Source organism: Alligator mississippiensis, chromosome 3 (genome assembly GCF_030867095.1).
Source record: "Alligator mississippiensis isolate rAllMis1 chromosome 3, rAllMis1, whole genome shotgun sequence".
NCBI lineage: Eukaryota > Metazoa > Chordata > Crocodylia > Alligatoridae > Alligator > Alligator mississippiensis.
The window spans coordinates 285,212,485-285,234,761 of record NC_081826.1 but is presented as its reverse complement, the minus strand read 5'-3'; the positions used below and the strand labels follow the sequence as shown (position 1 = coordinate 285,234,761).

Genomic DNA, 22,277 nt, shown 5'->3' with positions numbered 1-22,277 from the left:
GAGAACCACTGGTTTGGACTCCTGGAAGGACTGAGAGACATTGCATAACGACTCCTCAGGCTATTTTGAATGCATCTCTTATAATAATTTATTGAGTGACTTGTTCATCATATCATCTCCTTTAGCTTCTCTGTTTAGCCTTTCCAACCTAACTAAGTAATTATTTAAGCACTCACTTGGTATCATCTCTCCTGCTCTCAACAACTTTTTCATGTGCCTACAACCTCTCCCTCACCTAGAATGCTTCACCTTCTTCAAATCTTAACTGTTAACACGCTTTGTTCCATGGGTTTGTAAACCCTAGACAACTCAAAAAATAATTAACAAAACCCATAAACTAATGCAGGAGTGGCCAACCTGTGGCATGAGTGCTATAAGTAGCATGGACAACCTCTGTATGTGGCAAGTGGCACATTAAGGAGGGGACAGGCAGGGCTGCAGCATATAGGGCAGGTAGCAGAAAGAGCAGGAGATCAGGTAAAAGGCACAGGGCAGGACACAAAGCTGAGGAGGAAATTAGGTAGGGAGCACAGAGTAGGGAGCAGAAAGCAGAGCAGCAGGTTGAGCAGAAGAAGCGGATCAGAATAGCACTTCAGGGAGGGTGCAGAACTCATGTGTGGCACGACTGCCTACTGAACTATTGCATCTTGTATATAACACTACTGTATTACTCCCTTTTAACACTTCCCTTTTTTTCCCCCATCTGCATTTGTTTACTTAAAGAGTATATGAGGCCAGAAGTTGTCTTCAACTCTTCTGCTAACTTAGGCACCACTGTCATGTAAATGATAAACAACAATAGTACAAATTAATTTCAGCAGCATCCAAGACTAACCCCAAAAAAGCATACCAGGAAGAGAAAAGGATAATGGAGGGGAACATAAAATATTATGAGTAAACTTTTCCTCAGTTTTTGTGTCTATCGTATTTTCTTACATAAGAGATGTCTCTTCTTGATCAATTACCTGCTGATCTGGATTTTATAAAGCTTTGCTTTGTGGGATGGGGGACTGGTAGGGTTGAGCAAAGCTTTGGTCTCTGATTAGATTCAGCGGGGATTCAGCCTGATTTGGTGTCTGAATCTCTGAATCCGAATTGAACTTGAGTCAGAGCCCTCCGAATTGATTAGGAAAGATTTGATGATTTGGACATACAGCTTTAAAAGTTTTTTCTACGTACCTCAAGGTAGCAGGAGGCTTGTGAATGCTGAGATGCTGGGGTGGATAGAGCATCCCACGGGAGTGTGGAGGGGGTCCCCAGTGTGCTCGCAGCAGACCTGGAAGTGGACAAGAAGTACTTTTGGTCCACTTCCAGGTCCACCAGGGAGGCGCAGGGGAACCCCCCACCTCCCAGCTCAGCAACTAGTGCCTCCTGGGTCTGGGGGGGCATCAAGGGTCCCTCTACAGCTGATTGCTAAGCTAGGGGGTCGGGGGGGGGTCACCCATGCGCTTGGTGGCAGACCCAGAAGTGGACTGGAAGTACTTCCTGTCCAATTCCGGGTTCCCCGTTGACCACATGGAGGCCCCCCCCCCAAATCCTGTGAGATGCTCCATCTGCCCCACCATCACAGCTTTCATAAACCGTGCCTGGGACCTCGAGGTATGTAGAAAAAACATTTAAAGCTGTGCCTATGGCTGAATTGCTGATTCTCTGAATCAGCATCAAATCTTCAGATTCGGCCTAACTGAATCAGGACAGTGATCCAAATTAACTAATCGAATCACTGTCCCCAATTTGGGCTGAATCCAAATCGAATACGACCTGTTTCACATACCCCCAAGGACTGGTTGTATTAGCATGTGTATAGAACCACATATCCCCTCCCCTTGGAGAGTAAAAGTTTCAGGAGCCTAATCTCATTTTCAGAAATGATTTAAGTACTCAGGAGCCTATGGTTCCATTGATTTAGGCTCCAAAATTTCTTTCATACTTTCAAAAATGTTACTTATGGACAAAATAGTTTACTGATATATAAGTTTGTGCAATGGCGTATGGGTGCATATAAACAAGGTAAATGTTAGCTATTTATAAAACCTTACCATGCTAAACATCTGCATAGCTAAACAGTCAAATGCATTCTACTAAGAACACTGCACCATCAGCCTACAGACATTTTAACAGTTGTAAACTCAAAACACAACTGCTAGCCAGTAGAGCCGGGGAAGAAAAGGAAAGTAATCATTGTCTTCTGAGATTCAGATCAATCCCACATAGGTCCTTAAATATAAAGAAAAATGCTTCAATTGAATCCTGAAAGAACATATTGAATCCCTACTAAGAAGAAAAGCTATTGACGTAGGTACCAGCTACAAATGGAGGTGACTTCCAAGGTCACCCTACTTAGACTGGATTACAGTAATGATAGTGATATGGATAATTAGAATAAAGACTGCAAATCAACCTTCCTCATGTGGTACTTTCTAGTTGCCTGGGACTCTTGTGAGCATCACCTATGAATGCTAGGCAAGTACCCTCACCAGAAAATACAGACTCCAAAAATGCTGCATACTCTACCCGTTTTCATGAACCAACAAGTATCATTTACATTTTGTGTGTAATATAACCAGTAGTTCCCCCTAATGATATGAGTCATTTCCCTAACCTAGGCATTCAGCTCTATAAATAATTTTTATCTTTAGAAAATGATTCTCACACTGAAGTTCTATTTCATTCACTGCCTTCACTTTAAATAACCCAGTACTTCGACATTCAGCAGATGAAACTTACAAATAGACATGCATGGGGCCCTCCCCTGCATAAACACATACTGTGTTAAAGGTGTATATGGACTCTACTATACTTATGCAACTCTTTGTGGTTATTTCCTTTATGGAAACAGAACAACAAACAAAAAGAAAAGATCTGATCTCTTTGATATTTTTCCATAAAAGGAAAAACAGGAAGTCCTTATCTTGTATTACTTAGGCTCCTGGATATAAATACAAGTGAAGTTTAGTCCCAGAAGTTTGGGAGCAAATAGGGATCAAATTAGACCACTCAACTTTTTTATTTTTGAACTCCTTGAAGGCAGTCAGTGGGCATGTTTACATGTGCATTAATGAGCTTTTCCTAATGCACCTTACATTTAAGGTACCTGCGAGTGAGATACTAAATAAACATGCATTAGGTTTCCCTAATACACAGTGGCAAAAATGCATGCTTTTTAAGTGATGCTTAATGTACAGCGGCTTCTTTTACTGAGCATTAACATATTTTCATGGTTTACACAATGCTTAAATGCACAGTAAAATAGGCTACAGAGCATTAGAGAGCACATGTAGATATACCCAATTATTATGCTGCAGAATTATTATACTGCAGGTAGAACAAGGTAACCTGGATACACAGACACACAGACATCTGGGTTCATTTGTGTGTTGGTCTTTCCTGGATTTTTAAACTTGTGAGTTGAAATAAAACTATATCTGCTCTTGTCACAGTTTTTTCATCTGAATGTTTACATACACTATCAAAATATTCAAGTACTTCTACCAATTTTTTCAGATTGTTTACTTAAGTTTTGTGGAACCTATATATATACTATATAATTCCTGAATAGTTAAAACATCAAGTTATTGACTGATTCCATACACTTATACGGTAATGTAGACAGGCATATGCAGCATTATTATTGCAGTTTGAAGACCTGAAGCTAGGATTTTCAAAAGTACATTTGAAAAATAGTATGAAACAGGGATTACCACATTTTCTAAGGCAACCAAATACTCTAAAGAGCCCAACTAATCTTTTATAATAGAGATATTTAGAACAGAAGCATCTTCTACATTTAGATGTTCATTTATCTAAACTGGAATAAACAAGCAAAAACGACACATTTTGTGTCTTCTCACTTTTTTTTTTATAAATGTACATTTTATTTTGTGTTACAGAAATGAGAAAATGTCTGAAATTTTATTCAGCTTGGAAAAATAAAATTTGATTAAAGGAAAAGGGTCACTCCAAATCTTCTGATGCATACGTTAAATGCTTCACCCTTTGATTATAAAAAACACACTATCCTCTGAAATCTGCCAAGAGAAACCATTACACTCATGCTCTCTCAATTTTCCGGATAGTTGAAAAATTATAATTATGGTTCACTGACCTCGGGGCAAAGGCCACGGTGTCTAACTAGTTCACTGAATTCAACAATTGTTCCATCCCATCCCATCATTCACAGATTTCAAACACTGGCACTTTCAACTAGATGCCTTTAGCAAGTCTCTGCTTTCCTTTGTATTTTGTTTACACAGCATGTTTAGTGCAGAGTGGTAAATATCGCTGGGCCATATCGTGCTATCGGTTTTTAAGCAGAACCCCTGCTGGCTTGAAAGGGGCCCTGCTTAAAAGAGGATGGAGCAATGTGGTCCATTGTACCTATCCTGCAGCTATCAACAAACAACAAAAAGGCAGTTATAATTTTCACATTTCTTGTTCCCAGGAAGCATTTTGAAAGTAATTATTCTGCTGTGTTTAAGAGGCCTATTTCATGGCTGTGCAAATGTATTACATTTCATTTGGCAGTTATTCAATCCTTGTTAATACTATCTCTGGAGATATGGGTCTCCAAAACAGGCTTTTGGCCCAAGCTACTCCTCCATGACTGCAATCATTCTAACAGTGTTGCTGTAAGACATGGCAGGCCCTGGAACTAAAATGTAACCCCTCGCCTCACCCCCAAGAGAGTGCTATTAATTAGGGAACTGTTCGGAAAAGATACTTTCATATATTTCCTGTTGCATACAAGTAATCCTTTTGAGAGCTTCTTCTGATATACTGATTTTTGAGATACTAATATCTGAACTAAACTGAATGATCAAGATCTGACACTTGGATACACTACTAAATACAGGAAGAAGATGAACGAGGAAATGATGTTGCTATTCCACTGCATATATATTTATTTTTGCATGTATATACGCACACACAAACTTATGTGTGAATATACACATAGATTGGATAGATACTTGTTTTTCAGTAAACACAAAGAGAAGAGTTGATGTGTTCCCACTGTAATTAGACACCCATTGACACAGAAAACTGTTTTGGTGTCTTTGAATTGTAATCTCCCCATGAAATATCAATTATACCTGACAGTCCAAGAGTGCTAGGTTTCAGTTTCAATTATCCTGCCAATATCTCTGTCATATCAAAAGAAAAAAGAGACTTATTTCTTTGAAAGTGAAAAAACCCTATTTAACCCCAAAATGATTTTTTTTAAACAAAGTTATATAAATGTTACTTGTATTGCTTGTACATGGGCATTTGAAATTTATGAACTGCAGGCAGCAGAAAAGAGCTGTAAAATGGGGAAAAGTCTCATATAAAGTTATGAGCATTGTAACGCTTTGCTTACAGTTAACTCTTTGCATACTGAATGGGAACCTTCAGACCCCTTTTTATTAATACATGGCACAGAGACAATTTCAGATTTTTTTTCTCTAAAAACATAACTGGAAAGGGAATACTAAAAAGTACTAATGCTTACAGATTCAGGAAAGTCTACTAAATATTTCCTTTTTGTATCATAGTTCCATGTCACAATTAGGAGGAGATTAGCAAAACCTGCTGAGGTAACGAATGAACCCAACAAGCAACTTGCTTTGTACCTTTAAAAAACGATGACCTTGTGTTATCCAATTAGATAAATAAAAACATGTGGCAAGCAAGTTGTAAGGTGATGCATGTTAACATGTGTTCAATATTGTCAAAATTTATAAGTCTGACAGAAAGCAGATTTGTATAAAGCCCTTATAAACCTCAACTGCTATGTTACAAAGGGAACAACACAGGGCACTTTGACACAAATGGTCTTGCACTGTATGTGTGTATTATTGGTCCAAATTATTCACTCTTATTTAACCGCACTGAAGTCTTTCATCTCGAAGCTATACAATAATAGTTTCCATATGACCAGTGGCTCAGCTATAAATAAGATCAAAAGCAAAAGAAAGGATTTAATAAAAAAATAGACATTAAGAGTGGCATTAAATCAGGAAAAATAGCAAAGTTCAACCATTTTTTAAAATACAGAAATAGTACCACAGCGCACTAAGCAGCTTTCCAAAAATCTAATGAAAATGTATTTGCAAGCAAGTCATATGCAAAATCCATTTAGATGCAGCCGAAAGTGGCAAAGCTGAAGTTCAGTGTAAAAAAAAAATAAAAAGAGTGCCACGTCTTAAGTAGAGGCAGGGAGATTGGCTAAATGAACCAGTGGCTTTCATGTTATGAACTGTATGATAGAATGCTGTATGGCAGTGCTCCATTTATTTCTCTATACTCTTTCTGTTCTATTTAATGGAAGTAAATTTGGGTAATCCAGCATTTCTGAGGGAATCACAACATTGCACAACTCTAACACATGAGCTCTGCAAAAGGAAGTTTTATTTGGCATTACACATCGACTTGAAGTGAAAAGCCAACTTCCCAAGCAAATTTTCTTCTAGTGCTGCAAAAATTACAATTTAATCTCCATTCCCTACTGGACAAACAGCTGCCACTAATCTGCGATTCTAAAGAGAAGAGATGCATTTCTTTTATTCTTTCTGTCTATAGACACCTGAAGCGCACAACTCGTCAGTGATTCTATATGTTTTAGCTTTTTGCTTTGTGTGCTGATTTTATGAATAGGGACAGAGCAAACTGGAAGTGTTCCACTGGCAGTACGTAGTGAGCATTAATTCAATGTTCTGGTGCTCCACACTTAAACAGCATTGCTTTCACACCAGGTGAGACAATCAGAGGTATTTTGAAAGGAAATCGACCAGTTGAAACCTACTATGCAGAGAAATGGGTTGCCATGGCCATTGAAGTCAGTGAAATAATCCTTATGATTTCTTTCCTACAGAGATGATTATTCATTTAAGTATTGGCTAAATCCAGAGATATAAAGGGCTCTAAAGCTCCGGGATTAGGAAAATTAACTCTCCTAAATTTATCTGCTAATGAAGAACCGGAGAAAATACAACACAGTAAACAACCACGCAATCTTGGAATATTTTTTTAGCTACCATATTCCAGATTAATAGGAAATATCACCCAAAAGAATATGTGGCCAAATCAATCTCTGCTGCTTTCTTCCCCACTTGTTCTCAAGCACCTGCTTTAATGGTGACCTCAGCTCTACACCTCAGGATTCAGACATTTCACAAAACAGCTTTTTAAACAAAAGCCAGCTGTTTCTCATCTAGACTACAGGGGAAACAAAAATCAGGGCAGCTCAGAGGAACATTACCCAGAGACTACCACTCTTCAATAACTTTCACACACACTCAGCTTCACAATAGATCCGTCCATGTGTGGAAACCAGGGAGCAAGCAAATGCTAAATTAAAACTTGGAAACCAAATACTATGATTTTAACAATATGCCTAATTAACTAGTTTAAAATGAATGAAGTCATTGTATCGGGGCAATGTTGTTCAAAAAGGATGTCATTTAAAGTAACAGTTAATGGATTTTTTTTCTGGTTAAAATCAACTTTATAGTGCAAAATTATTTAAAAATATGATAACGGCTATATACACACATGAAATTAGGAATGTCACCAATTAGGCAGAACCAAAATGTTATATAAAAGTGTTATACTGCATCTTGTTCTGCAAGTTTTCAGTCCAATTAAGATGTTTTGTCCAGTTTTCTCAATGTATATAGCTTTGATTTTTTTAAATGAACACAATGATAAGAAATTAACCGTGTCAGTCAGAGTTATTTAACAGACTCTAAAATAGCATAGCAAAATCCAAATCTTGTCTTTTAAATACTTCTAAGTCACTTCTTTTTGTTTTTCTATTAATGACATAATTGGATTACTTTATGAGTTACTACTTTAATTCCTAGGTGTGGAAAATTCCAGACTTTAATGTGGCTGCAAAATATATATCTACACATATATAAAAAGTAGATGCACATGCACACACATTCAGACATGAACATCCTTCCTTTCTGTTAGCCTTCATATGAAGCATCCAAGCAGGTGATGGACTTCTAAACAGTTCTTAAAAACAAATTTATACCAGTTTATGTTATAAAATGGTTCTAAACAACCTATTCATAAACTGCTACAAAAGGAATGTGTCCCTTTATGATTCTGGTGTAAAAGTTAGCATATAAATGCCATTTTACAAAATTTTATTTAAAACGTTATTACAAGCCCTACAACGTACATCTTCTTTACAATGACATAAACTACCAAAAGCCTGGAAATTCACAACTGAAGTAGATAAGGTAGGTTTAGCTCCAGTTCGTGTTGGGGGAGGAGGGAGATACAAGGCAAACAAGCCAAATTCAGAGTTTGTATCTTGACTTGGATTATTCTAACTTTTGCTATTATCACAATGGCTGTTACTGGGACATAAGTCTTGCAAACCACTCTGAGAATGAAAACCTTACCATCTTCATTTGCATGCTCTCACCTACAATGGTACTTCCAACTAACATTTATTTCTTAGCAATACTGTGTGCTTAACAGATGAGAACAAACTAAACTCTTCATAGGTACACCAAGGTGTTTTGTATACGCTTGGGAAGCTAAACTAATGGAAGTTACCTTTAATTATGGTTCCAATCCTGCAAATGCTTACACATGTGCTTAATTTTAGTTCCACAAATAGTTCCAATGGGATTACTCGTGGGACTATAGTTAAGCATGTGTAAGTGTTTGTAGGACTGAGAGGCAAGGACATTTGTGGATGATATCTTATGACCTTATGTAGAATCAAAGTCTTTATTAGAGCAGGGACTGAAACCCGGGGTTCCCCCACCCATTAGGCTGCAGAGTCATGCTTTTTCTTACTTATGCTCTTCCTCTGCCCAATGAATGAAGTATTCCATGCAAATTAGAACAGCTCCAATACGAGGGAGTCAAAGAACCCATGTCCAGTCTAGAATAGCGTCTAGCCAGTTGTTTACGGCACTCTCCTTGGAGGATGGTGCATGGGTTTTTAAAAAAGAACTAAATCTGGGACTTCCCCATCCAGGCAGAGAGCTCTAACCACTGAGCTATTTGATGGAAAGTGGGCACCACTAGTGCCACTGCCTTTTAAAAGACAGAACTGACTCATAATCAGTGTTTGACACAAAGGGCAAATATAGACAAGGGTTCAGGTGTATAAATCCCAAGGAGAAGGAATTGTCCCTCAAGGCCACAGTAAGACTTCGGAGTCCCAGGGAAGTGCAATGTCTAAGGTACACCCTATCCTCAACATTGCCAGTGGCTTCAGACAGTAATATCAGAGGTGTAATGGCCAAGGTCTGCACCCTGGACAGCAGTGGCAGTAGTTGCCATTCACGTGCTCCCCCGAAGTGGGCACCAAGAGCTACTGCCCTAGTTACACACTGTTCATTATGCTACTAACAGGATCCTGCTATGACCTCCATTCTGAAGCACCTACACGTCTTTACCAGTTTGAATTGCTCTTGAGGAAGCAACCAACAAAGACAGCTCCACCTACCCGTTCCCAGGCCACATGTACCAAATCTAGAAATGAGGCCATGAAGTTCTTCTGGAGGGATATGTCGAGTGTGCTCAAGACTGGTTGAGGCCTCATTCCTACAGTCTGGTATGCGTAGGGCACAGCCAGACTTTCTGGCATACGTCTCGGGGTCTAAATTGAGGATGCCAACTCTAATAATTGCACCTCCTAATGCCTCTTTGTGGATCTAGGCCTAAGGAACTTATCCTAAGTTGCTCACTAAATTAAAACAGCAGAACCCAGCAGTTTTCCAGACTTTTAGTCCTGACTTTTAGTATAAATGAGATTAGGAAGAGGGGAGTAAGGAGCTGGTCCCCCAAACTGAATTATTATTCATGAACTATTATCCAGGACGTATAACAATGCATGCCATATCTGAGCATAGAGTTAATTAATGCATACCAGTTCACTAAAATCAGAAATTTCACCATGAAATGCTGCAACTTGCAGGGTAACAAGGCAGAGGCTTAAAGTTAGGTGTGTGTTTAAGCATTTTGTTCAACTAGGCCATAGTAACAAACTGAAATAAGAAGACAGAATTTTCACTTCTGTTTCGTGAATAATTAACCCCAGTGTAGTGAATTTTTGCTTTCAGCTACACTGCTGTAAATCTGGAGTAATGCCATTAAAATCAAAGAACTTGCCTCACTATATCAGACACCAGAATCTGACCCCGCCTTGTATTATTTTTGCCTGGGGAAAAGCTTCAGCTATTCCCTGCATACTGGAGAATTGGGAGGGATATTTGATAAAGAAGACCTGCTGGAAACCAGCAGAAACTGTGGACTAAGTCTCAAATTACTTTAGCGTATTCCAGTCCGAACCAACAAATGAAGGTGTACAGTGGGCAAAGAAACTTCCACCAGCACATTCTGTACACGTTTCCGGTCCATACCTCCCACTGCTACTTTATTTACTGCAGCTGGCCAAAGTTTTATAGCCTGTTTCATGTATTAAAATTCAAATGTGGAAAACATTACCAGTATCCTCCTTGATTTTTTTTTTTAATTTTCCCCCCTTCAACTTCCTTTTCAGTGTGGAATGTATCAAATGGTCAAAGGCTAACTTAAGACTGACTCTACTCAAAAACTATTTCCTTTGTTCTTATGTTTTTACTTCAAAATTCATACCAGTTTTCCAAAGAAATGATCAGGACTGACTCTTTCACACAAATCACAGTTTCAGACAGTGAGTAATGCTGATTGTGAACTAGCGGACTAATTTTTCAGAAAGTTAAACGTGGACAATGAAAAAGAAATTTTCCCTTTTCTTGTTTTTCAAGCTAGCCACGCTGTCAAATGGTGTAGCTTTTATTTGAGTGGGCTTAATCAATGGACTTTGATAGTAAGCTCCTATTTGCTTCTCTTCCAAAGTTAAGAAAACAGTATGTAAATGGTCAGACAAAGGTAAGTCCCACACCTCTAAGTATTTCATAATCAAACTGAATTAACTTCTGGGAAGCACAGGTAGAGTGCCTACTTTTTCGTAAGGCAGTCACAGAAGAGGAGAAATTGAGCGGTCATATATTTCTAAGAAGCCTTGTATGAAGGTTTTAATCTTTTATTGTTGTTATTTTTTGTTTAAATTTAACTTCACCTACATCTGGTATTTAAGAGAGGACTACATATTTATGGAACAAACTGTCTCTGAAGTGATGCCCTGGGTGCATGTTGTATCAGTTTAACATATGCAAAGCGAACAAAGCTACAAAAATTAAACTCTTTTCTCTTGATTGAGAGCAGATATGCAGAAACAGTTGTAAGTCACAGATCTGGCTTTTAATAAAGCCAGATTTCTTCATTAAAAGCAGTATTGTTTAAACATTGGGGGGGGGGGGAATAGCTTTGTACAAACTAAAATCTTAGATTATATGTATCCCAAGTGTATTTAACACATTACCTGAGGCCAAGCTAAATTACAATCTAGAATTTCCTTTTGTGAATTCTCAGCAACTGCCACAGAGAGCAAAACAATGTCTGGTTCATGCTAATTTTATTGGAAGGGGGGAAGGGAGATGGGTTTAGTCGAGAAGTTGAAACGCATCTTTCTACCTTTTGGAAAACTAAAGGATTATTTCCACTTAGCATTTACCTTTGGTTTTTAAATATGTAAAGGTACTGGCCCAGTTTTATTTTTCACCTGTAACAGAGTTACTCTTAACTTTAATTTTGAAAAAGTGGAGGAAAACATCAGGACACTTATTTTACTGGTTTGGGGTTTTTTTATTTTTAGCTTTTAGTTGATTTTAACAAGAACTTAATGTTAAGCAGCAATAACAACTTACAAGGATATGGAGCACTTCTTCAGTACAGGATTTCCAGCTTTCATACGAACAAATGTAACATAGCACACTGCACTGTAGTTATGGTCAGTGAATCAGAGGGCATTTATTTGGTCTAAGACACGGCATGTCCCCATGAGTGGGAATGTGCATTCCCCAGGGACCTCTAGCAGCAGCACATATTTGCCTCTTCTAGTTGTCCCCAGGGAACACCTCTGCACGTGCACTCTGGCACGTGGCAAGTTGCCCCAGGTGGGCTAGGGGAGGCTGAGGACAGCACCTAGGCTGGCCCTTGCAACCTTACCTGGAGTCCTAAGGGCCTCCCTGGGCTCCAGCAACGGCAATCGAGGCTGGTCAGCAGCTGGAGCTTGGCTCTGGCTGGCCAGGCTCCAGTTTCACATAGCACACACTGCTGTAATGTGCACCACACCACTTCTTTCTGGTGTCAGTTTTTTGACACCAGGATTTCCCGGTGCCAAAAACCCCCACCGTGCTGCAAATTAGCAGCACAGTGAATGTCTGCATGTGCAGTGCATGTGGTTTGAGATGCAACAGACAGGCCTGTGGTGCCACAAAGCTCATGTGCACGCTCGTGGGGACACACCTGCAAGGAGCAAGGCAAGCCCCTTCTCCAACAACAGAGATAAGGGATCTTTAATGTCTATGTAGACTGATTGGCCTCAGCTTTTAATGTTTCAGCAAGCAGGTAAGTACATAAAATTAAGTATCTAACAACCTAAAAGGGAGGAAAGGAGAAGTTGACCCTCACCAAGGTATCCTGAACATTATCAAACCATCAAGCCAAGTCTGTTACAGTAAATGATGGAGACAATCTTATTGTAGGCTCCTGGCATTATACTTAAGATGAGATAAACCTGTTAATCACATCTAAAATAGTAATCTGGCTACATGTTTAGGTAACTAAAAGCAAAACAAAATAGGAAGTCCCCCACAAAAATATTCTGCAAAATATGTGTGATTTTTTGTGGCTGGTTTCCATTAAGCCTTAAACGCAATGCGTGGTAGAGTTCTTGCCATGCAGCCTGGAGCTGGGGCCTGGCTAACAGCTCTCCCATGGCACAAGGCCAACAACCTCATAGTGCAGCCCTGCTGTTTGCAGGATCCTGAGTCAAGGGAAGTTTATTAGCTCAGCTGAGGTGCCAGGTCACAGGAACTGTGGAACTCCCTGCAACCCAGCAGGTTGACTTCCTTGTCCAGCAGCTCCCATGGAGCTGTAGAGAAGGCATTTGATACATCCCAGCCATTAGGACCCTGAGATGAGGGAGAGTTTCCTTGAACCCAGGTTACTGTGCACTGAGATCTTTAAAAACTGCCTGTGCAGTCCAGCTGCACACGTGTTTTTTGGACATCCTCAGTACACAAAAATCCTGGGACCAGGGAACCTCCTGTATCTTGTTGTGCTGGGACTTTAAAAAACTGCAGATGAAGTTGGGCTGCACACAAGGTTTTCTGATGTCCTGGTGCACAGGGCTCTCACACCACCCAAGGTACAGTTCTAGGGCTCAAACTGATCATCAGCTGACTGTCAGTCCCAGGTGCTGGACCACACTAGTTCATGCTGGGCAACAAGCACCCAGCTTTCAACTTGCCAGTACAGGGCGAGCCCAGGATCATGGTCCTGGGGTCCCCCTGTACCGGCAAGTAGTAATGGAGTGATTTGTATCTGATCCCGGATCCCAAATTCATGCATCCTGTCATACACGTGTGGCACGAGTGGAGGCGCGATTGTTGGGTTTGGGGATTAGATCCTAACATGCCATTGAATGAATGTGTGCCAGGGTCCCCAGAGAAACACCGGAAAGGCAGTCACATCTACTTGTCCTCTACTCTGGGATTGTCTGTATTCACTGTATTGGAACATAGGACTTGCACAATGAAATGGAGCAGTGGTCTACCTTGTCCACTGGTGGACAACAGCTAGTACCACAAATTTCCAAGGAAGCTGTGAAGCAAGAAAAACTATATAGAACAAGGTATATTTCTTCCCCCACAAAATATGTTCAATTTTACCCTGTAGAACATATTTCTGTATTTATATTTTTTAAAACATAGTAGCTGTGTCTACATGTGCGCTTAACAACACAGTAGATTTCATTAGCTGTGGAGTGAAACGTCACTGTCTAGACATGAAAAGGTATTAGGTTGCAGTAAATTAATGCCACCATAAGATAGTACTTATGATGGTGGGATAATTAATTGTGATTAAACACACATGTAGACGCTGACCACACCAGACCCTCCGCTGCCATCAGGAGCCCAGGGCTGACTCCCTGTGCTGGTCCTGCCATAAACTGCTCCACCCCAGCTCAAACTGCTGCTATCCCAGGCACATGTGTAGATGCTGCACTCAGGAGTACTCCAACTCAAACTGCTTTGGAGTTTATTGCTTTGAATTAATTGCACATGTAGATGTACCCAGTGAGGTTTTTTTAAATCAAATTTATCTTGTCAAGCAAAACCCTACTCTTTGTACTAAGAGAATAATTTGCTTATAGTAGTTTCTTCCTAATGCCTTAAAGAAGAAAAAAAGAAAAAGAAAAAGGAAAAATTTCTCTAATACAACTGTAGATAAGCTTTATTATCCATATAATGTCTAATCCTATTTTGAATATTTTGAAATATATGGCCTTGATTACATCTTAGAGCAATGAATTTCATAGATCAATTGTGTGTTCAGTAAGAAATTATTTCCTTTTGTCAGTTTCACTGAATGTCTCCTTGTTCTTTAATTGCAAGTAAGGAAGAATACAAAAACTAGATGTACCTTTTCTATATTATCCATTATTTGTGGCTCTTTTCACCATTCTCCTTTTTAAACAAAGTCATCACAAGCTGTTCAATCTTTCTTTAAATGGAAATCTTTAACTCTTTCCAATTACTTATTCTTCTTTGTTTTTGAACTTTTCCTAATTTTATTATATCCTTATTAAGTCAGGGTAAGCAGAAGTGGACATATATTTCAGGTGAGGGAATCATAGTGATTTATATAACAGCATTATGCTGTTTTCAGTATTAATTTCTAACCAACTCCTTTTCAGACTTAACATTGAGTTTCACTTTTTTGACCACTGCTAATTACTGAGGAGACACTTCTATTTAATTGTCCAAAGTTAAATCCAAATTTTTCTCTTGAGTATTTATACAGCAATGTTTATATTTAATTCAAGTAATTCCATCTAATGGAATGACTTTGCATTTAGGAAGATAGTACAGTAAGGAAAGTTCCTATCAACAACGAAGTGCCATAATGTTACTATTTTTCGTGTTTGCTTTGCAATAAGCAATATTGCTTCTAGAATTAAATGTTGGGGTCCAACAATTATTACCTTTTAATCATGTTGAAAATTGATCATTTGATTCTACTCCTGATTTGCTCTCTCTCTCAACCACTTTCTAATGGATGATATTTATCTTTCATTCTGTAACTATCTATTTTCTCCTAATAGCTTGTTAATAGGTCTTTGTTTAGTTTATTTGGAAGATCCAAGACCTTGGTCCTCCTTTACTTCCCATTCTGCTGACATGTTCAATGGAATCTAATAGATTAGAGAGGCAAGACTTTCCTTTACAGAAACATAACTGAGACACAGCTCCCTTGCAACGTACTGAATCAAAAAACCAATGGTATAAAGTCAAACTGAAAACAGAAATGTAAACAGTAAAATTACGCATTGATCCTGGAAGCTTTTCTCATGCTGATTAGTATTTATTCAACATATTTCTATATGCAACAGTAAGAAACTGTGAGCTCAATCATGTAAGCAAGTACTGCTCAAGATGAGGAAAAGTTACAGAATCAGGCCTTTGTGCACTGGACAATTAGTTTTCCAGGTACAAAAGGGATGATTATTCAACGTGGAAGATAAGTCACACGTGATCCTATATAGTTCCCATTTGCAAAAATATATACATATATATTTAAGCACATGCTTAAATTTAAGCCTCATTGTTTCAACGCTGTCTTCAATGTGGATACATTCCTGAATTGTGATCTGTTTCAAAAAGCAGATTCACAGGAAGCTCTAAGTTTCAGGCTAAAGAGTTCTTTTTAAAATGGAAACAGGAAATATAACATGTAAAAATAATTTTTTTCAGAGCTTCTGAAGTCTAAAGGGTCCTAAAATAAGCAGTGCCTTTACCTCAATCTAAGCCAAAACAAAAATGAAGAATAATAAGGTAAAATATGTACCTTGAAGATTTCTTTCTTACCCTCCCTCTCCAACAAACTTATCGACATATAGATACAAGAAGGATGATATATTGCGGCTATTCAAATACTTGTCAGCCAACCAGATCATTCAGACAATCTATACAATTTTAGTAAGGATTTTTAATGAGGCTAGATGCCAGAGTACAGCAGCTATCTGTCAATGGCAGCTTCACAACAGTTATAGTTTTACACAGTGAGAGGTATAGAGGAACATATAAAAAAAACCCTACAGTTTTTAGCATCATGAACAAAATGCATAATATAAAGCAGCATACTTTTGTCAAATATACAGGATAACCTCATTATAATGAATCGTTATATGACTAGGAGAAAAGTACACTAAAAGAGGGTGTTCACTAAAATAGGGTTAGTCAATTTGCTTCATCATAATAATGAAAAACTCTCTTCCTGCTGTTGGGACTTAAAATCTGGGGTTTGTTCTAATAAGGTCTCACTGTATACAGAGAACAAATGAAAGGAAATATTACTGCCGATATAGTACGGGAACATGCAAAAAAAAAAAAATCTCTCCTGGTACTAGCAAACCCTTTACAAAGTTTAATTTGATTCTTTTGCCACAAACATGAAAATTTCTGTAGTATTAGCATGAGCAGGAAGGCTCAATATGATTAAAAAGCCTGTAAACCAGTTCAGAAATTCTAATTACTTTACTGTTTTTAAACCAGCACTGCTGTTTAATCTCCATAGCTTACCATTAGTGAATGTCTATTGGCTGAAAGAAGGCCTGTCCCATATCCTGACCCAAGACCTCCCATTGCTCCATTATGAGAAGGCCCTATTAATCCATGCATGTCGCTATGACTACCAGGCATGGCTGTTGAAGGCCCCACTGCGTGGTTCCGGAGAACATGAATAGCATCGTCCAGTCTTTCCAAGCGGTCTTCAATCCGGCTTTGCTGTTTGTTTATGAAAAACAAATCAAGAGAAGCATCAGCAAATGTGAAGGGCCATTTAACATTTGGACAAAACATACACAGATTAGGTATGCCACATAGTCTATTGCTGTTGGGGGGGTGGGGGGTGTTGGGGGAGGGCGAGGGATGAGATCTGCAAATGAAAAGAGTCCTTTTTATTTCTTCCCCTTTTTTGACAACACTGATATTGTTGTTTTGGTTTTTTTTTTTCTTTAGGGAAATAGTTAAACTATCATTCTAGGGAATTAGAGAGAACTATTATCATAAGCACAGCTTTCATTTTCATGGGCAAAACAGGTTCAATGATTCCTCATGAACATAGTCATTACAGTACATATGTTGCCCTCTGTGATCTTTGAAAAGTTTTAGTGTTACTTTTAAAAAAAAGAAAGAAAAGAAAAGAAAAGATACTATTACTTTTAACCAGTATCTGTCAGGGCTTTTCGCCCTCCCCACATCATCACAGAATCACACACAAAAGAGTTAGCAAGATCCTATTAGGTCATACAGTCCCTCTCTGTTATCATTATAAATTTTTCCCTAATTAACTGCGCATCCTAAAACCATTTTAAAAGTGTCATTAGTAAGAGCAAGAATAAAAACATTTCCTAAACTTAAAAGCTTAGACTTATGTGGCCTTCGTGAAATGTGGAAAAGATAATAAAACAGAAAGGCACTGGACTGCTATTGATGGCAGCATTTCTAATAGGCTTCCTTCTTTGTTCTAGAATAATTCAGTCCATGCTGAAGTAAAAACAAATCCTTAATTTCTCTCCAGGAGGAGAGCGTATCTAGACTACCACAGGAATTATCCCCAAAGCTGAACCATATATAGCGGTGGTGCTGACTCAACAGAACTGATCATTGTTTTGCTGAGAACTTCCTTCCAATATCATTTTTCCTGTAAGCTAGAAAAACAGTGTCACGGCAGTAAATTTAGGTCAAAGAGAAGCAATGGACTAAGTTACAATAACCACACTTGGTTCTTCTGCTCCACAGTGCTATTCATACAAGGAACCTGAATTACTTTACAAAAGCAGGTAGGGAAACTGAGGGACCATTGTAAACTGTGTACCAAAGGCCAAATCACTTCCACAGCAGAAAGAGGAGTAAAACACATATCTTGATTCAACTACTATGCCGTACCTATTCAATCATACTTTCTCTCCTAGCAGATGTCACATCTAAAGCAGGCATGCCTGCATGTAACTTTTTGTTTCTCAGCAAGGTATGCAAGGGATTGGGTGACTGGGAGAGCCCCAAATCATTGGGAAACTTTTTTCATTGAAAAAAACAGTTCTTCACAACTTACAGATATTTGGAGCAACTAAAATGCAAATATCACTGCTACACCTCTGCACACTTTCAACACCACACTACAGAAAGGCAGGATAAGCTAGAAAGTATCAGACAATGAATCATGGTACAGATATTTGTATTCAGCCAGATACTGAAGTCCTTACTAATTCCTGACTCAGGCAAAACTCCCCCCTGTAGTCAATGGGATTTTTGTATGATTCAGTCGTACATGGCTATTTATTTTGCTCTCAGAAACTGATTGTTGCTTCATGCTGAGAAGTTTTTAATCTTTATCATTATTTACATAGCAACCAAAAATATGATAAACACTTTTCAGTAATACGAGACAGCCTCTTGGCTTGCAAACAGGACACACAACAGACAGAACAAAAGATACAGCCTATTTAAAAACCTTGTCTGTTTGTCACCAACATGTTCCTAGGAAGCCCACAACTCATAACTAACCTTTCCTTTTTAAAAAACTATCCCCATTTTATATTCCAACAGCACTAGCTGTTGTTATCACGTTGGTTCTTGCCAGTTCATCCAGGAACTTAATGCTGAACACTTTCACACATACCAGAAAGAAGCCAAATGCATTATGTAAACCTCTACTATATTTCCCTCCCTAAATAAAAGTGACCCTGACTTGCGAGACCCTTTCACCTTATCCAGCTTCTCAGCAGCCATTTGACTTTTTCTCTTTACTCTCCCCTCCTGCTGTGCCTGATTATTTTGCATCTCTCTCTCTCTCTCTCTCTCTCTCTCTCTCTATATATATATATTCAACAACACTTTCCCTATAATACAGTCGGACAGTATACCTGGTCAATCTCAGAAAAGAAAAAAATCTAAGAAAGTGGGTCCCCATGTTACCAATGATCAAACAGTGTTAAAATCCAAGGGCATAGTAATCACTAACAAAATGGAAACCTGTGTGAAAAGAATGGATGAAAAATGGAAAGAACAGCAAGTAAAATACTGAGGCAGAGGAGGTCACTAATCGAAACATACCAAAGAGTGTAAGGGACCTTCATAATTGGGAGATGATGATGCTTGCCCTCCATTTCTAGACCAAACAGCTGTGCCTGCTAATAGTAAAATGGGAATTACCATTAGAACTATGCAAACAAAAATGTCTTTCAAACTTTTTGGACAGTTTTGTAGACATGTAAATGCCATTTTCCAGATAGACTATAGAGCAGACATATGGAGAACTTCCAAAATATACACGGATGAAAAAAAAGGTATTTTGTAGCAAAGCACGTAGATGCTGGCCACAACGTCCCCCCAGGCTGCTTCTTAACATAGAGGATTTCATTGATTCGGCAGCTGTACATGAGAGAGGCTCCAGCAGAAGGAAATGTCTCACTGGTAAAAGGAGAAGTAGCACTCTCAAAAGTGCTAAGAGGGGACTGCTAGATTTCTATGTAAAACTAGCACACACTAGTTCATTATCCTATCTTTGGTTCAATGCATATGTAGTGTCACTGAGTCATTCAGTCATCAACCTTACAGTGTAGTTTATTTAAAATATATATAGATCTATATAAGACTACTGAGAAACAATGGTGCTGCATAAATACCACACGCACAACATGTAGTCATACTTCTGACTTATACCAATGCTTTTACTTAACTGATGCTATTTGCACTCTTTTTTTTTTTTTTTTTTTTGCTTTTACAGCATTTAAAAGGGGCCAAGAGAAATAAAACAACTCTTGGATAATGTTCGTTTGTTTATATCTGTCGAACTGAATCTCTTTCTATTCCAAAAATAAAGCTAAAATATTGGTCATCTGATTTCATGCAATAGCATAGCTGCTAAACAAAATATGTGCCACCTTTAAAGGGACATGCCAAAAATTGCGGACAGAACTGTCAATTGAAGGACTTGTTTACGGCACAACGTCCATTTTACTTTTTGTATTTCACTGTCTGAAACAAAGGATCTTCTGAATAGTCCTCTAGAAGAAAGCTGAGAATTAAAAGTGGAACTTCAGGATTTTAATCTTAAAATCTAAATTAAGTGGCATTTTCTGACATTAGAAGGGCAGGTCAAAGGTGCAGTAATAGCCTTTTAAAGTTCTCAGTTGGATTTTTCTCTTACAACATATTGACAAAATAGTGTCAATTTTGATTAAACCCTAAACATTCTCTATTCTGGCCTTCCCTTTTTTGTATGCTTCTTTAAATAACAATTTTGCTACACCACTGAATGCAGAAATGAATTGGCAATCAATATTTTCATATTGTTTCTGACTACTCCACAGTATCTTGAGGCCTAAGAGCACTGAACAATTTAAATCTCCTTTGAATTTATTTATGCTACTTATTTTCAGTGACTGTGACACTTTAGATGTCTCCATTTACTAAGTAAACTTTGTCAGGAAAAAAATCAGTCTAAATTGCCTACTATACCACTACTTTCCTCAGCTGCAAATCAAATCTGTTCTTTATGCTAACAAATGAAAATAAAACCCTTAGAAGAAATATAGAGCATTGTGATTAGGCCCTGTTTAAGGACAGTGACTGGTACAGAGGAAATAAAACAGTCTGCTGTCTCCCTGGACCCTTCCTTGGGGCTCATTCTGCAGTGGGGAAGGTGATGGCTAGTTCAGTTAATCAAAGGGCTAATCAACCCCTAGTGAGAGCTTGATGTTTGAGAAAGGCAGCAGCCCTCACACCAGCTGCATTTCTTGCGGGACATAAACTTAATTAATCTCACCACACACACCTTCTGTGCCCAGTGTTTCTAAGAAAGGGTAAATTCAGTGTGATTTTAAAGAAAGTGCCCCCAGAAAGAAGTCTGGGGGTCTGCTATCTTTCATTTTGCTACCAGGTAATCTTCTGGTCAACCTTTTCCTCACTCTTATTAACCTTTCCATTCCACTCACATTGCTCGGGCAAGTAACATGGGATTTTTGTTGGAGCAGTGTGAAACATCAGGCACATGAGACCTATCCCATCCTCAAGAATAATTAATCTCATGGGAATTGAGGGACAGATCTTGCCCAATCTAGGAATTAATAATGCTAGACACACTTTGAAGGATAATTTAGTGTTCCTTTTGACATTTCAAAATAATTTGACTGGCCCTAGCGTAAGCGTTCCTGGGACCTGCAGCCAGAAAATGAGAGCAGGATACTCAGTCAACCTGTGAACTATACCCAGGGCTAAAGGGAGGGTGGCAAGCTGAAAGAGGTCCCTCAAAACATAGTGCAGAGCTCATCAGGAATATATATATGGGCAGAAAGGGCTTAAGTTTCTGGTTAAAAGAGCTGCAAAGTTTGTGAAATCTGAATAAACTCCAAAGGAATTTTTCATGGTCATGAAAACCTCCACTGAGCCTCTGTGTCTTTTCAATTTAGGCCTTGATTAATGGTACCTTATGCTTCCAAAAAAAAAAATAAAAAAAATCAGCTATTGGATTTCTTTAAAATACAAATATATCACCACAAATTTCTCTTGATAAGGTAAGAATATCCTCAGTGCCACAGCATACAATACATTAGTTAACTTCATTGTGGTTTTCTTTTCCCATAGACACATTTTATAGGTCAAATTCAAGTAGGCATTTGCCAGGCAAGCAGCAGGAATGTCTAGGGCTATATCAGTCATGGACAAGGTCAAAGTCATAGGTATGCCTCAGCTTAGGTGGCCCACTAGATCACTCTATAGCAGTTAAGGCATGCTGATTTCTGTAGCTGACAGCACACAAGGAGTGAGTGATACAGACAGTGTCACACCCGGCTGTGTGTGACACCCCAGCCCAAATGCCTGGGTACCCACCTCCAAGAAGGTGGAGTGTGGTTGGCCCTTGCTGCAAGTCTGAAGTGAGACTCATGACTTCCACAGAAGCTACAGAGAAGCCACTGTGTAAACTACTTCTAGCAACTCCGGTCACAAAAGGACATACTTAGGATACAATCTCTGTCTTTTGATATTTAACATCCTGGGCATGTCTACATGTGTATTTTAATTTCATTAGCCTATTTTAATGTTTATTAAAGCATCACAAAAATAACCGTGTTCATAATAATTTCACTAATGCGC

At 38.6% G+C, this 22,277-nt stretch overlaps 1 protein-coding gene across 20 annotated transcripts in view; it reads right to left on the bottom strand.

Moving 5' to 3' along the window:
* The window catches only part of TCF4 (transcription factor 4), a 351,863-nt gene that overhangs the window by 15,753 nt on the left and 313,833 nt on the right, over positions 1-22,277 (bottom strand). For 15 of the 20 annotated variants that reach the window (XM_014593968.3, XM_014593970.3, XM_019495923.2 and 12 more), the window contains 2 exons: positions 19,236-19,312; positions 16,701-16,904 (listed from right to left, as the gene is read on the bottom strand). In XM_014593968.3, the coding sequence (XP_014449454.1) occupies positions 16,701-16,904; positions 19,236-19,312 (281 nt within the window). The remainder of the gene's footprint in view (positions 1-16,700; positions 16,905-19,235; positions 19,313-22,277) is intronic. The other 5 variants (XM_019495913.2, XM_019495915.2, XM_019495924.2 and 2 more) reach the window with 2 other exon arrangements.